Source organism: Vigna angularis, chromosome 1, assembly GCF_016808095.1.
Source record: "Vigna angularis cultivar LongXiaoDou No.4 chromosome 1, ASM1680809v1, whole genome shotgun sequence".
Classification (NCBI taxonomy): Eukaryota; Viridiplantae; Streptophyta; class Magnoliopsida; order Fabales; family Fabaceae; genus Vigna; species Vigna angularis.
In genome coordinates this window covers 59,593,658-59,609,430 of record NC_068970.1, presented here as the reverse complement: position 1 = coordinate 59,609,430, position 15,773 = coordinate 59,593,658, and the positions used below count along the sequence as shown (strand labels likewise).

Here is a 15,773-nt window from a genome sequence, read left to right as displayed (position 1 = left end):
TTAACAATTGCGTCAACATTAACTTTTTTTTCTTTTTTTCTTGCTATTATATTTTGTGGATAGTTTTTTTTTTTATTTGGTTGGTGTTTTGGTGTGCAATTTTATAGCGAAAGTTATAATCAAACTATTTTCTTGCATTTTATGCCCATGTTACCAAGACAATAAGATGGAAAATATTACTTCAAGTTATAACCAATTAAAGGATGTGATGAAAAACAAAAAAGATAGGGTAAAAAGGTTAAAAACAATTAATTAAGAGAAATTTGATGGAGGGATTGAAGACGTGCCAAAATAAAGAAGATCACACATCGTTGAAAAATAATGAAAACCATAAAAAAAATGTCCCCATTTAAGACGAAAGTCTCAAATTTGTGGGATAGATATTCAAACACTTTCAAATTCAATTACCATAAACATTTTTATTTGAACACAAACACAAACATAAAAAAAAATGTCCCCATTTAAGACGGAAGTCTCAAATTTGTGGGATAGATATTCAAACACTTTCAAATTCAATGAACATAAACATTTTTGTTTGAACACAAACACAAGACTGTACATACAAACCTTACTGTACATCTTGTGAAGGAGATTTTACAGGTGCATTAGATTTCTTATACAGGTAATAGCGGAAATATAAACATGAATGAAGTGATAAGAAATGTCCAAATTCAAGTGAATAGTCTCAGACGAGTTGTAATTGGCTGCCGGCACATAGGGCAAGAAGATAATGTCAAGCCACACTCCTTGCAAGTCTGTCAAAAGCAAAAATGCTAAGAATTAAATAAGATATATTTTGATATGTTAGTTAAATATGCCGTTGCCTCTTAAGCACTTATGTTTAAGGAAGTGAAAATAGATTGTTTCACTTGATAAATAACTGTAAAATAATTCTAAAGAGCTTATTTATAAAAATAAATTGATACAAGGATACATGAAAATTAAGCTAACTTTAGACATAATTATGATAAATAGGGTAACCTAGACACAATATAACCTAGACACAATATAATCATGATAAATAAGATAAATCTAGACACAATATAATTATGATAAATAGGATAATCTTAAATATAATATAATAATGATAAATAGATAAATATTCTAACAGTTTCATCCACCCATTTTGTTAGTTTGTTACGGATTATGTACTAGAGGGAACGATTATTTGAACCTATTATTTGATCATAAACTACTGTGGATAATAAATTCATTGACTTTTATAATAGTTCTCTTAAGACTTAAAGTCACAACAATGCTGAGATAAATATTTAATCGTTGCATTATTCTGACTTTGAGAAAGGAAAGTATCTTTTTCATTTTTCCATCAATTTTCATCCCAAGCACAAAAGTAAGAGTTCCTCAAACGAAAAAGTTTTCAACTTAAAAATTCCTTTAAACATGATTAAACCCGAAACCAAAACATTAACATTGACAATAGCATAAAGTGAAAAAGAAATTAGGATTATCAAACATAAATAGTTAAAACCCTATGGCACATAAACATTAGAATCGAATAAAGTTCATTACAGAAACTTACTGTATGACCGCATCCAAAAGCCATGTCCTTCGGATTGGTTAAGCAAATAGGGCATGCCTAAAGCAAGAAACACATTTATCTTGTAAGCATAATTTGATTTTAAAATAAACCTAATGCAGGAGAAAGACACCTCAATCGGTACAGGAAGCATACTGATTCTACCGTAGCTGGACCTGATGGCTCAACTGATTCAAATTTTGGAACTGCTAGAACTGCATTGTCACGATCTATTACTTCCTTAGGCGGAGGAAGAGGCCTTTTACGTTGATAGCTAATTGACTTTTCACTGCACCAGAATAATTTGAGATCTGTATCCTTGGATATAATTTAGAATTATCACACCTGTATTTCATTACTTACTTGGCAAGTTGAAGGTTTTGGGTTATCCGGTATTGAATTGGAATTTCCATAAGGGCAGCAAGTGCAAATGCTGCTTCCTTCTTTGATGCATCTTTGTTTTCAGACATGATCTTTGTGAAATTCACAAACTGAAGGGGAAAGAAGGAACAAAAAGTGGATAACATGTCCATATTATAATAGTAGTATTTAGTAGTAGTAGTAGTAATAAAAACTCAAATCATAAATGGTTCACAACTAAAGGTGGGTATTCTAAAATATGGAACACTTAAATTTTGCAGTCTTTTTCTACTACTAAGCAGTCATTTTAAAACTGATTACCTCCAATTCACATACTAATGCTATGTTTAAATATATCAGAACGATTTCTTCAAAATGTCTGGTTTTAAGTACTCGTTAGAAAGAGAATTTTAGACTAATTGAACCATATAAAACTAGTCTGTATCTACTTATACACTATAATTTGATTATATCTCAAGTAGTCCAGCAGTACTGTTTCTTTTCAACTCAAGCTGTCATGTCATTTACACAAGTATGTTTTTATGACTTTTCTTTGATACACAAAGTTGTTTGTTAGCTTCAACTTGAGGGGAAATGACAGAATATTACCGTATCCCATGTAAAAGAGTACTATTGTTTTTATTGTGTCAGTACATAGTTAGTGTTGTTGGGTGGGTCATTTATTAGTTGTAAAATAATTTGTACTCGACCTAGATTACAGGCAGAGAAGGGGTATAAGACCCATATTATATTCAGAATCTAGTTATAAGTATTTCTATACCCTTAACCGCGTCCCCTAAAATTTAAACAATACTAAACACTAATTACAAACTCACGAAAATGAGCACATAGTCGGATCATACATCAGTCAAATACCTGAAAGTTGTCAAATAAGCGCTGAGCAATGCTATCATCGAAGTTCTTCATTTCATCCCATGGACCATCTCCAACTCCAACCAAAATAATTGAGAGGGGATAGTGACTGATGAATGATGATCAGAATAGCTCTACACTAAAGACAGATACCAAGAGCAGTAGCAAAAGAAATTGCTTTACCTTGCAGCAATAATGGAATTAATAGTTGTTTCTTCCTGTGGACTAAACTTTCCATGTGGTGTGCCTGAATTTCTGGTAACCTATAAAAAGAAGATATTTCAGAAATAAAAAATAAAATTTGTGAAAAATAAATCATGTCACGAAAAGATACTAATAAAATAACATAAATAGGTAAAACCTGTCCATCAGCAATAAGGACAAGAACATGGTATTGACCATTGCTTCTTTCCACAATATCAACTGCTGCATCGATTACAGGGGCAAATGATGTTGGACCTATGTATAAGGAGATAACTGTCAGGATGGGTATCACTGTTTAGATACCCAAGTCATCTTTCTCCTTCAATTTTTTTTTCCTATTTGGACTAGAAGAATAATTCATTGAAGAAAAATGGAAATATAAAGCAGGATTATCCTTAAAAATGATATAAAACCTAAAAAAAAAGACCAGAGCATATGCATCAACCTAAAAGGGAAATTTAGTGCACATTTATGCATAGCTTATTTTAGACAAATAAGCACTTTGTTTTAAAAAACTCTTTCGGGAAGCTGTAGAAAAGAACTTTCATGACCCTACATAAGATCGTCAACAGAAAGTTTGCAATTAATGGAAACAGCAAAATAATCATATCCACTTGTCCTACTCTAACTGGGAAGGAATAAATGAGCTGCTTTCACGTTTTTTATTGGTGCCTACAGTTCTTCCATAAAACTCGCTTCAATCTCTAGTCCAACTTGGCAGATGATATTCTTTGCATTCTACTTCTAGATTCAGGTAATTCTAATTTTATATCTAAACCTCGGTATATTGGTTCTAGAGCTACGAAGCATAGACACGGACATGGGGATACAACTAAATTGATATATATATATCAACCCGGCTCACCACATATTTGAGCCGGGTTGGGTTTGAAAAAAATATAATTTTTTTATGCAGGTTAGTTTTCAACCCGACTCACTTAGAACCCGACTCACCGGATTGAATTTGTAGTGAGCCGGATTGGCTCACCAACCCACCTAATTTAATTTAATATTTATTATTTTGTGTTCCAATATTATTAATTAGCATTTTTTATTACATTGCAGATAGTGATAAAAAAGATGTTTCAAGAGAGAAAAATATTATAAATTTATTTATTCAAAACTCTAATATTATAAATGAAAAAGTATTACAAAAGTTATCAATATTAAAAACTTATTTGTTCGTCTTTTGTACATGTTTTTGGATTACGAAACATTTATAAAAAAGAAGTCTAACAAAATATTTTGTCTCTTATGATACGTAGACTTGCCCTTCAAGAGTTGTCATTAGGGAGCATGAACTGTTAGACACTGATATATGTGACACGTATTTTTCAATACATAAAAAATGCTTTGAGCCAAGGATTATAGTATGAAGATAAAGGCAATACTAACATGGTTACTCTAATGCGGATTGGACAGGATCACCTATAGAAGATTCAATTTTGGATATTGTGTTCCTATTAGAGATCTCATGGAAAAACAAGAAACATAACATAGTTTCTAGATCCAGTGCAGAAGCAAAATATCATGTTACGACAACAACCACTTGTGAGCTTACATGGCTAAAGCAACTACTACAAGAACTAAAAATTGTGGACATATTTGTTACACTTTACAATACATCAAACCTAATCTTCCATGAAAGAACCAAACACATAAAGATTAATGATCACTTTTTTAGAGAAAAGGTGCTCTTTAGAGTAAACACAACCGATTTTGTCAATTCTATCAACCAATTGGTAGACGTGTTCACCAAGTCCCTCATATGCCCTTGGGTTAAGTACATTTGTAACAAACTTAGTATATATGACATATACTTTAACTTGATACTTTAACTTGAGAGAGACTGTTAGAATGTAATTAGCCACTAGCAATTACAGATTGTAGAAAATTAGGATCATTTATTCCTGATTTTTAGTCAAGAATTTGTTGTATTTAATTCCGTAAATTGGTATAAACATACCACTTGATCTGCATTTGACACACAACATTCAGATAACACTTTCTTATAAACTGCACACAAAGCCCATTACTTTCACAAGTTTTCTAGGTCATTGGATCAGCACATCAACTAGCATGTCTTCTACAAGTTTTTACGTCATATTTTCATGTATACATTTTATAATTTTTCTTACAGTGGTGACTTGCCATCATCATCATACAGGTGCTTCTAGACAATCACTATAGTAGGGTTATTCTGCAGGGTCCTAAATATGTTTGATATATAAACTTGTAAAAGAAAATTGTCAAAAATGGTCAGCAAGGACAATAATATTAAACCTGCCAATTTTAAGTGTGGCACAATCTCTCGGTAGCGTGCAAGTACTTCCTCAAAACCGTGACAATAGCGATCATCGGGATAAAAGCTGAACACATTCTGATCATGTGTATATGCTACAAAAGTATACTAATAATATCAATAGAGGAGAACAAATAAAATTTCTTCGAAAAGTAAATCAGAAACAGCTTCTCACCATCACCAAATCCAAAACATGGGATCAGATTGTCTTCATCAAACGAAGAGAGAGTACGGCCAATAATAGAGATCGCTTGCTCATATGGATTAGGAGTGTTTCCAATATAATGAAGGCTTTTATGGTTGAAAGAATATTTTCCTACAATTACCACGGTGTGACTTTTCAGCGTTCTCCACAGTTATATGTACGTATACAATTAATTTTATGTTCAACAGAAATAACCTGTCCACTCATTGCTTTTGGTGAAGTCAATACCAATTATAAGATTCGAAGACTCCAAACCAGCTTCTCTCAAAGCGGAAACAACCTGAGATATAACATGCAAAAGCTAAGTTTTTTAGGAAATCCTCGCGAAACAGCAAATCATGTACGGTAAGGGGAGGTACATCTTTCTGCCAGAGAATGTTGGCCTAAACATTTTTCAAGACTAACAAATTCCATTTGATTTTATCTTGTTGCGTCCTTAAATATCCTCATATAATTGTTTCCAGTCTCCATAGCTAAACCACTGAGTTAATAGCAAGTTGGTTAATTAGTTTCTTTCTTATCAAATGGACCTAAAAGCAATATGTTAGCTTTTATAAGCGTGCGTTCAGGCAGTGCGAACCTTTTTAAATGGACCCACATTTCTTCAAAGTTCATATTTCTTCTGAAACTAAAGCAGGCTATCAATAAATTTATATTTAAAAGTTGTAACACATTCAATGACTATTAGTATGTCCATATATAGATAATATAGATAACTCGAAAACTTTAAAAAAATAGTGATGTTCAACTGATCAACAAATTCTTACACAAGTTGATTTGAAATTATATAATCAAACAAACTAAAATTTTCCTACAAGTCTGATTGAGGATTCATCCTCTAGTATACCAGAAAGCAGTTTTCCTTGGAATGATAAGATTAATAATTACTATTTCCCCTAAATCAATGAGCAAAAAGTAGCAGTGAAAACCTGATCCAATGAACTGAAATTGTCAGGTATATATGTGGGTCGCTGCTTATGGTGATGTTTGGTATTCACCAAACTCCCAGCATATAAAGAGGGTTGAACCGGTTGATGATATTGATAGCTAGTATTCATTGAACTTTCATCATAGGAAGGGTGGTCATGATATTGATGACTAGCACTTGCTGAACTTCCAACGAAGGAAGGGGGTTGATGATATTGGTAGCTAGTATTTGCTGAACTTCCTTCAGAGGACCGGGGTCGCTGGTGAAAATCAGCATGAGAATCACTTGACTCTGCATTTCCCATAATTAAAAGTCCTTTCACCTATATCAAAATTAAAAGTAAATAGACAACAACATAGAATTGGAGATAAAAACAATAGGACTAAATACAAATTAAAATGAGAACCACAACAAAAGAAGTGATAAAAATTCACAGTAGTTGTAAAATACTATATATCTGGACTCAAATGAAAGCAAAATTACGTAAGTTCAGACTAATGAATAAAGTAGTTATGTTCATCAAATACTTTTCACTGCATGAAATAAAGAGGCGCTTTAACTAAATCATCCCCAGTCATATTTATTTCAATGATGCTCAAGTGCAAGAATAAGTATATCTGACATAAGAACGTTAGATGAGGTTAAGATAATCAGAATTTGGTTATATTTGTTAAACATGGCCATTATTATTTTTTGCTTATATGAGAAAGTATTACCTTCAAGGGAAAATGACAAAATAATAACCGGATCAAATCATTGTAACAACCCTAATTAGCATATATTATACCACTAATTACATCATCACATAATTAGTGATAGACAGTAAAGAGTGTAAATATATATGTAAGATCTCATTTAATAGTGTACAACTACTAAACAAAACAATATAGATATAATAAGCATTAAGGAGGGAAGACTAACATATAACTATTATGTTACCGTCATTCATACAAATATGTACTGCAAACAGATAGCCATATAGCTATAACAGAACAAGAGTTTGTCAAACAGAAGAAGATTATACATAATAAGGTATCCTAAAACTATACGATTGCACCATTCTCATTTTGCATTGGATCAACTACTACATCTTCATTTGCTTACATTATTAGGGTGATCATTGCAAACAAAAAGATCACATAGACAAAATAAACACACAAGAAAGGGTAAACTAATGTGCAATAAGAGTAATCAATAAAACAGACATAGAGATATTATCACATATAAATCATTCTTAACAACATACATATCACATACAAAGACTCATATTAGACTCAACAATCTGAATACGTGTATTGATATCATACCCTGGAGAGTTTTGTACTTGTAGTGGCCTCTGCGCCATTACCAATGGGTTTCACCATACCACACGCAAGGTTAGTTCGTTAACATTTTTTGCCAAGGTAAAACCCCTAGAATAGGACCACCTGCTCCTCTCACCACATACCCCACCCATCTCTAGTTGAGATTATATGGTTATTAGAACGACAAGATAGCTCTCAAAACAGAATCCATATATCAATACACACATTATTTTAACCACCACTAATACTCCTTGGATTAGTCCGAACCGTTCTCATATTACATTATAAACCAATAATCATTTTAACATTAACAAAATCACACATTAAACATACAATAAGAGACATGAAAATTAGTTAGACTATGATAATTTCGCTCAACGAGAATCTCTACTCGCTCAATGTGTAGTGTCCGAAAGCACATTCACCCAACGACCTGGCAATTCACCCAACGAGAATATCATTAGAACTTATAAACTTAAATCCTCACAAAAGTTGCCCAGCGAAACTTGTCTTGTTGAGCTACAACTAGGTCAATGAGCTCTCTAACTCTGGTGGTGCCTAACGACCACCGAGTTAGTAATTCTCTTACTTTGACTTCTCTCAGCGAGTATATTCTTGCCTAGGGATTGTCAAGTCAGTGAGCTCTCTGACTTTCGTCTCGCTCAACAAGTATATTCTCGCCCAACAACTACCAAGTCAGTAGCCCTCTGACTTCAACTTTGCCCAGCGAGTCTTAATCAAACCAGAGGCTAGAGTAGATACCATAAGATCATACTGTAGCTCTCCCACAAGTAAACTCAACTCTTAAACAGAAGCTTCTGACACAAAGAAGTGTGTCGCTCAAGAATCATACAAAACACTAAGATTCCTACTGGCTATCACACAACTGCCAACAATAAGGTTACCTGATCAAACTTCCTCTACTCCAGACATAGCATACACCCTCCTTGTAGCCTGAGGTTTGTCACCCCTCTTCTTCTATTGAGATGTCTACTGAGGTTGAGCTACAACACTTATGCTAGAAGGACAATCCTTAGCAAAGTCCCTCTCCACCAGAATGGTTACATCTCTTATAACCAGCCATCTGAGGACAACGCTCCTTAGATGCGGTCCTTTACAAACATAACACTGAACCCTGCTCTGCTAAAACTGCTGCTGGGAAGAACTCCCTCTTAACCCTTAAGGCTGAGGTCTAGAGTAAGGTTTCTTCCTCTCATCCTGTCCAACTTTTGACCTAGATGGTCCTTTCACTCTCTATGGTTGTTTCTGCTGAACTTCAATCTCAGCCTTCAACTTTTCCACCACTTTGGCTTTCTCTATTAAAGCAGGAAACTCCTTAATAGAGTGGCACTATCACCATCTTCATGTTAGCTCTCAACCCATTCTCAAAATTTCTACACCTCCATTCTTCATTCATGGTCAAGGTATAAATATGTCCCAAATGCTTCAACTTATCTGCATACTCCGTCACTGACATGCTTCCCTGCACCAGTTGTAAGAACTCCACCTCTTTAGCATATCTCACACTATCAGGTCTAGAGTAAGGTTTCTTCCTCTCATCCTGTCTCGCTCTTGACCTAAATGGTCCTTCCACTCTTTATGGTTGCTTCTGTTGAACTTGAATCTCAACCTTCAACTTTTCCACCACTCTGGCTCTCTCTATTAAAGCAGGAAACTCCTTAATAGAGAGTGGCAGTATCACCATCTTCATGTCAACTCTTGACCCATTCTCAAATTTCCTACACCTCCATTCTTCATCCATGGGCAAGGTATAGAAACACCTCAGATGCTTGAACTTATCTGTATACTCTGTCACTAACATGCTTCCTTGCACCAGTTGCAAGAACTCCACCGCTTTAGCATATCTCACACTATTAGGGAAGTATTCAGCATAGAAGTTCCTTTTAAACAACTCCCAGGTGATGTTCTCCCCGCCTTCTTCTAACATTAGCCTCCATATTAGCCCACCAATGTACCGCTTTTCCAGAGAGCTGATACTCGGAATAGGTCAACCTGTTCTTCGCTGACACCTCTTGGCATCAAAGATTCTCTCCATATCACTTAACCATTGATCTGCCCCATCTGGGCTTGTCTTCCCATAAAACTTTGATGGATGATGTTGTAGAAAGTTCTCCAAACTCCATTATTCAACTTGAGGAGGTGGAACATGCGAAGAACCAATTGATGTCCTATTCTCCTCCAACTGCCTCAATGCATCCAGATGACATTGTTGAGTCGTCTCAAAACATAGCCTAGTAGCTTCCATATGTTGCAGGGCCATTTGGTGTTGTTGCATCATGGCATCACTCTATTGCTGAAGGGCTACTGCCACAGACTCGATTGCCCTAGTCAGGTTGGGCATATCTAAGGTTGTAAGGGGAGGAGGAGGTGGCCTAGGTGCCATGACTCTGCCCACACAGATAAAAACAATTAGTCTAACTCAAAGAAACTGACATATTAGCCAAACATAACCAAGAACACACAACAAAAACTAAGCACGCCTAAACCTACAGGGTTTTCAAAGGAACAACTGCTCTAATACAAAAAATGCAACATCCCATTTAGTAGTGTAAAACTACTAAACAAAATATTATACATATGATAATCACTAAGCAGAGAAGACTAACATATAACTACTATATTACAGTTATCCATACAAGTATTATTACATACAAATAGTCATATAACTAAACTAACAGAACCAGAGTTTGTCAAAAAGAAGATTATACACAACAAGGTAAACCCAAAACTATACAACTATACCACCCTCGTCCTGCACTAGATCAACTGCTACATCCTCATCTACTCACACCATTAAGGTGATCATTGCAAACAAAGAGAACACACAAACAAAACAAACACAGAGCAAAGGGTAACCTAATGCGCAAAAAGAGCAATCATAAAACAAATATAGAGATGTTATCACATATAAATCATTCATAACAATAACCATTTGGCATACAAAAACTCATTAGATTCCATGATCTGGACACATGTATTGATATCAGACTCTGGTGAGTTTTGCCTTCCCACACACAAGGTTAGTCTGTTAACATCAGTCCCTAAATTAGGACCTCCTGCTCCTCTCACCACGTACCCCACCCTTCTCTAGTTGAGATTGGATGGTTATTAGAGTGAAAAGATAACTCCCACTACGAAATCCATATATCAATACTCAAAATAGGCCAACCTGTTCTCCGTTGGACACCTCTTGGCATCAAACATTCTTTCTCTCCATATCTCTTAACCACTAATTCGGTCCATCTAGTCTTGTCTTCCCATCAAACTTTGTTGGATGATGTTGTAGAAAGTTCTCCAAGCTCCACTCTTGAACTTGAGGGGGTGGAACTTGCGAAAGACCAGTTGATGTCCTATTCTCCTCTAACTGCCTCAATGCATTCAGATGACGTTGAATTGTCTCAGAAGATAGCCTAGCAGCTTTATTAGAGTGACAGGATAACTCCCAATACAAAATCCATATATCAATACACACACTATTTAAACCACCAAATCATATTACATTATAAACCAACCATCATTTTAACATTCATAAAATCATAAATTAAACATACCATAAGAGACATATGAAAAATTAGTTAGACTATGAGAATTTCGCCCAACGAGAATATCTATTCGCTCAACGAGTAGTGTCTGAAAGCACACTCGACCAACAAGCAGACAGCTTGCCCAGTGAGAATATCATCAGAACTTACAGACTTAAATTCTCACAAAAGTTGCCCACCTTATAAGCTAGTTTTGTGGAGATTGAATTAAGCTTAAAGTTCACTTCTTAACATGATATCAAAGCCATGGGTTAAAAGACTATCCTATCGATATTTGTTGGACATGTTGTTCCACCGACTATCGTGCCACTATAGGCCCACCTATTAATATTTAGTTTCACGCACAAAATGTATATACCTCAATGTAAAGGAGGTATGTTGGAAGACCTACATCTATTAAAGATAAGACTATTTCATAGTATATAAGTAAGTACGGGATTGAGTTAGGCTTAAAGTCCACATTTTAACAATCTCTATGGCCCGAGATAAACTAGGCATATCTACTGGTGGAGGAGGAGTAGGTAGTCTATGTGCTATCTTCTAAGCACATAAAGAATTACGTTACATATCAACTAAAATCTTTATGTCTTTAGATTAACCTTATACAAATTCCTTTAACTTATGAAATTCTACTCCAAAACAAGCATATACATGTTGCATAAGCATTTCCACAACACTTAGACAAAAAAATTCAGAATTATCTTTCTCTCTTAATACTATTATTTTCACTAACCAAATCAACAAAGTTGGACTTAAAAAGATATACACACTAAAGAAGCACAACAAACCCACAACCCTCAAATCATGCTAAGAATAAACTATTCTAATACTAAAAATATAACGAATCTAATTAGCAGATATTATACCACTAATTACATCATCACGTAATTAATAACCAAAGGTGAAGAGTATAAATATATACATATATACAATGTATTTCCAGTTCTCTCACTAAGTGTTTCAAAAAAATTCAAAAGATAAATAAGCATCACAATCATAGGAGGGATTTCAAAAGATACAAGAATATATACATATATACCACCTATTCTAAAATCTCAGATCTTTGCAGCCTCACAACTGCTAGCTACTATCATTTGCATGTTCTTATGCTCACGTATAATATACGATCATTTTAAGTGGAAAACCACGACACAACAAAAAACAAAGGGTAAAGTAGTGAAAATTGAACAATACTACATATAACAATTCATCATCAACTCAAAACCAACAAAGCTCATCAAGAATGAAAATTCTATCGCACAACACAGCTCTCTCAACTCAAACCTTCATGACTCAATCATAAGATAGACATCTGACTTTACTTTCAAAAGACCAATGTATTGAATAGACTCAAAGACTCTGCACCTGTCATAATCACTCTCACCTCTGAGGAGCTATTATTATAAATTTAAGGTTTAATTAGTACTTTGATCCATGTATTGAAAGCAAATATTCAATTGTTTCTCAATATTTTTTTTTATTCAATTGAGTCCCAATTTTTTTTAAAATCATGCAATGTTGACTCTGCTATTAAATTGGTATTAACACTGTTTGGTGGGTGTCACATGCCAATATCTTAAATTTAATTTTTTTAAGTTTCTTTTTAGTTTTTTTTATTTGAATTTTTCTTCATCCCTTCATCTCCTTCCTTTTTCTCCCCACAACACTCTATCTCCTTCCTCCTCTTCCTCCCCCACACCACCCCTCCATCTTCTTTCTCCGCCTTCCCCATACACCACCAACCCCAGCTCTACAACCTCCATACCACCAACAAAAAACCCAACTCTTATTCCTCTCTTTCTCTCTCGATTTTGTTCATCAGAAACCCTAAACCTAACTTCCACATCACAAGGGAGTTGCAACTTTGCCCACAACTATACTTGCTTTGCCAAAATGGGAGTTCTTTAAGGCTTTACATTTTCAGGACAAAATTTGCCTTATGAGCACGCCGGGTATATACAAACTCATCTACATTTTCAGAATCTATCAAGTATAAACAACCCCAATTAAATTGTAATGGTGGTTTGGGGTTTTTGGTGTAGGGGTTGGTGGTGGATGAGGGAGGAGGAGGAAGGAGATAGAGAGGTGGTGTAGGGGTGGAGGAGGAAGGAGATAAAGGGGTGATGTAGGAGAGGAGAAGGAGGGGGAAGGAGATGGAGAGGTGGTGTGGGGGAGGAAGAGGAAGGGGATGAAGGGATGAAAAAAAAATTCCAAGAAAAAGAAAACAAAACAATGGTTCTCCACCTCCCTTACAACGGAAGTCTTTCTTTTTTATCCGCGAGTACACCATGGTCTGCACTTAGCATCTCCTGCTCTTCATGTCTCATGATTTATCTGGCTGTCTGCCACTGGTCGCCTGTCAAGGCTTCACCTTATCATGGAGGGGCATACTTGCTTGAGCCCGATCACCAGACTTGAACCAATAGCTATAATAGCAGTTATAGGGAGGGACGACACACATAGATCTCCACAATGGTAAGATATTATCCCCTTTGGACCAAGCCCTCGCGGATTTGCTTTTGGTACCACTTTAGAAGGCCTCTTACCAAGGGCAGTATCTTATGTGTATATAAACTCATTTCCATATCTTGTTTTATTTGATGTGAAACTTTGTTTGTATGCTAACAACTTCAATATAGGAACTAAAGTACTAATTAAACCTAGATTTAAATATTAGTACCTATTGTCCATCTCGAGTATGACCAAGGTAAATTCCTTATTTATGTGAGGTCCGAACTTTTTTCATACTAAAGTTCCAGATGTGGGAACCTTCTTCGATTCTCACATCTAAATATCTTCTTTTATATGAGTCTGATACCAGTAGAGTTAGGACATCATATCAACGTAGTACTCCTTATTAAGAGTCACTACATTCACAACATCTACACAAAACACATTTTCCATCCCAAAACACTTTAAATTAATTTAAAATACAATATTTCCTCGAATTTTTGCCCGTACCCACTTTCCCCACATAGCAAAAATCGAAAACAGAGCTCTTTGGATTTCAAATTTTAGTTGGTTCCCAATGGCACCTAACTCGTGCCTAGTGGCTCAAGCCTCTATGCTCACTGGAAAACCAAATTTTCATTTTGGCTTACTACCCTTAGGTCTCATTCAGTGATTAAGGTCCCAGAAACCAATTTTGTGGAGCTCACCCAACATGCCCAAGTCTCGGCCAACATGTGATGAGAGGGTGCTCTGCAAGCAATGAGAGGGGGCTCACTAGAAGTGGAAATTTTTGCTCACGCCCAGTGGTGCTGAGGTCGTGCGGGACTGCATAATTCAGAACCTAGCATTTTTACTAGCTTCCCTTACCTGAGTATAGCTTTCTCTCATAGCTAAACTCTCACAAACCAAGAAATAATGCTACCCTCACTAGAGACCTAGAGCTAGGAATTCCAATAAGACAGTTATAATGGTAATACAAGCTGAGGATCACTTTTCTCAAATGTCATCACTAAGATTTATGAGTAAAACAACACCAAAACTAAAGAATAAAGACTCTGTGGAGTAAATGGAAACTCTGTTTTGAAATCTGATCGATTCAAAATCTTCCTTAGCTCTTCAATTACCACGTGGTGCGATCATATTCGAAAATAAACGAGAATTGGAGGAGAATTTGAATGAAAGGAGGAAGGGAAAATGGTTGGTGAAAGGGAGAATGGGAGGAAGAAAGGATAAACACGAAGGTGCTTTCTCTCTCTCTTCTGTTTCTCTTTTTTCTATTTTTAAAATACTACAACCACAACGGTTTTAGTATGCTTAAACATCATTCGCAGCAGCTTATATAAAGCTTAAACAAATTTCCGGGAATAACATTTCATTTTCACAGCTAGCTTTCTAAAAGTATAAACCAGACTCATTTGTTTAGCAATACATGTTTCTGAAAACCCATGTAACCAAACGAAATTGAAAAGTATCTTCAGCAAAAAAAATTCTGCCAAAGCTAGGTTTGACCAGCTACAGAACAAAGATGAAAACAGAAACATATCAAAGCTTGATAGTATTCCGTCAATAGCTATGATGACACATGCTCTGCCAAATATTACTAGCCACAAACTAAACGCCGTTTGGTTTCTAACATCAGATTTCGTCACCGGAAAATAAAAATTTCAATTTATTCAGTAACCTTAACAGGATTGAGGATTCTGCAATTGCATCACAAATCCAAAACACTAACGTCAAACTTAAATTGCACGAATCAAGAATCGTATCAGTATTGTAGAAAGAGAGTGTTGAGTCACCTGAGCCAAAACGAATCTGAGTTCGAAGTGAATGAATTGCCTCAACTCGCGCTTTTTCTAGATACTATTTTGACTGGTGACCATTTTCTCATACAGGATATATTGTTAACTAATTTTATAAAATAAGATTAAAAAGATTAAAAATTAAAAATATAACATCAATTAAGATTTTAACAAATATCTTTATATATTTTCAAATACCATTTCTTAACCTTTTATCGCTCGTTCTGTTTTGATTTAAGTTAACACG

At 35.1% G+C, this 15,773-nt stretch overlaps 1 protein-coding gene across 4 annotated transcripts; it reads right to left on the bottom strand.

Moving 5' to 3' along the window:
• Positions 1 to 442: 442 nt before the first annotated feature.
• Positions 443 to 15,627, bottom strand: LOC108346108 (E3 ubiquitin-protein ligase RGLG3). Of its 4 annotated transcripts, none has more exons than XM_052875477.1 (13): positions 15,524 to 15,614; positions 7,717 to 10,121; positions 6,411 to 6,731; positions 5,677 to 5,761; positions 5,452 to 5,592; positions 5,258 to 5,371; positions 3,132 to 3,229; positions 2,954 to 3,033; positions 2,774 to 2,879; positions 1,901 to 2,028; positions 1,694 to 1,826; positions 1,541 to 1,597; positions 443 to 755 (listed from the first exon to the last, which is right to left on the bottom strand). In XM_052875477.1, the coding sequence occupies exons 2-13, from the start codon at positions 7,771 to 7,773 to the stop codon at positions 672 to 674; spliced, it is 1,404 nt and encodes a 467-aa protein (XP_052731437.1). In that variant the 5' UTR covers positions 7,774 to 10,121; positions 15,524 to 15,614; the 3' UTR covers positions 443 to 671. The 4 variants fall into 4 exon arrangements, with proteins under 4 accessions (XP_052731437.1, XP_017440600.1, XP_017440591.1 ...); XM_017585111.2 differs by having other exon boundaries at positions 8,619 to 10,121; positions 15,524 to 15,613; XM_017585102.2 differs by lacking the exon at positions 7,717 to 10,121 and having other exon boundaries at positions 15,524 to 15,627.
• Between the last annotated feature and the right edge of the window lie 146 nt (positions 15,628 to 15,773).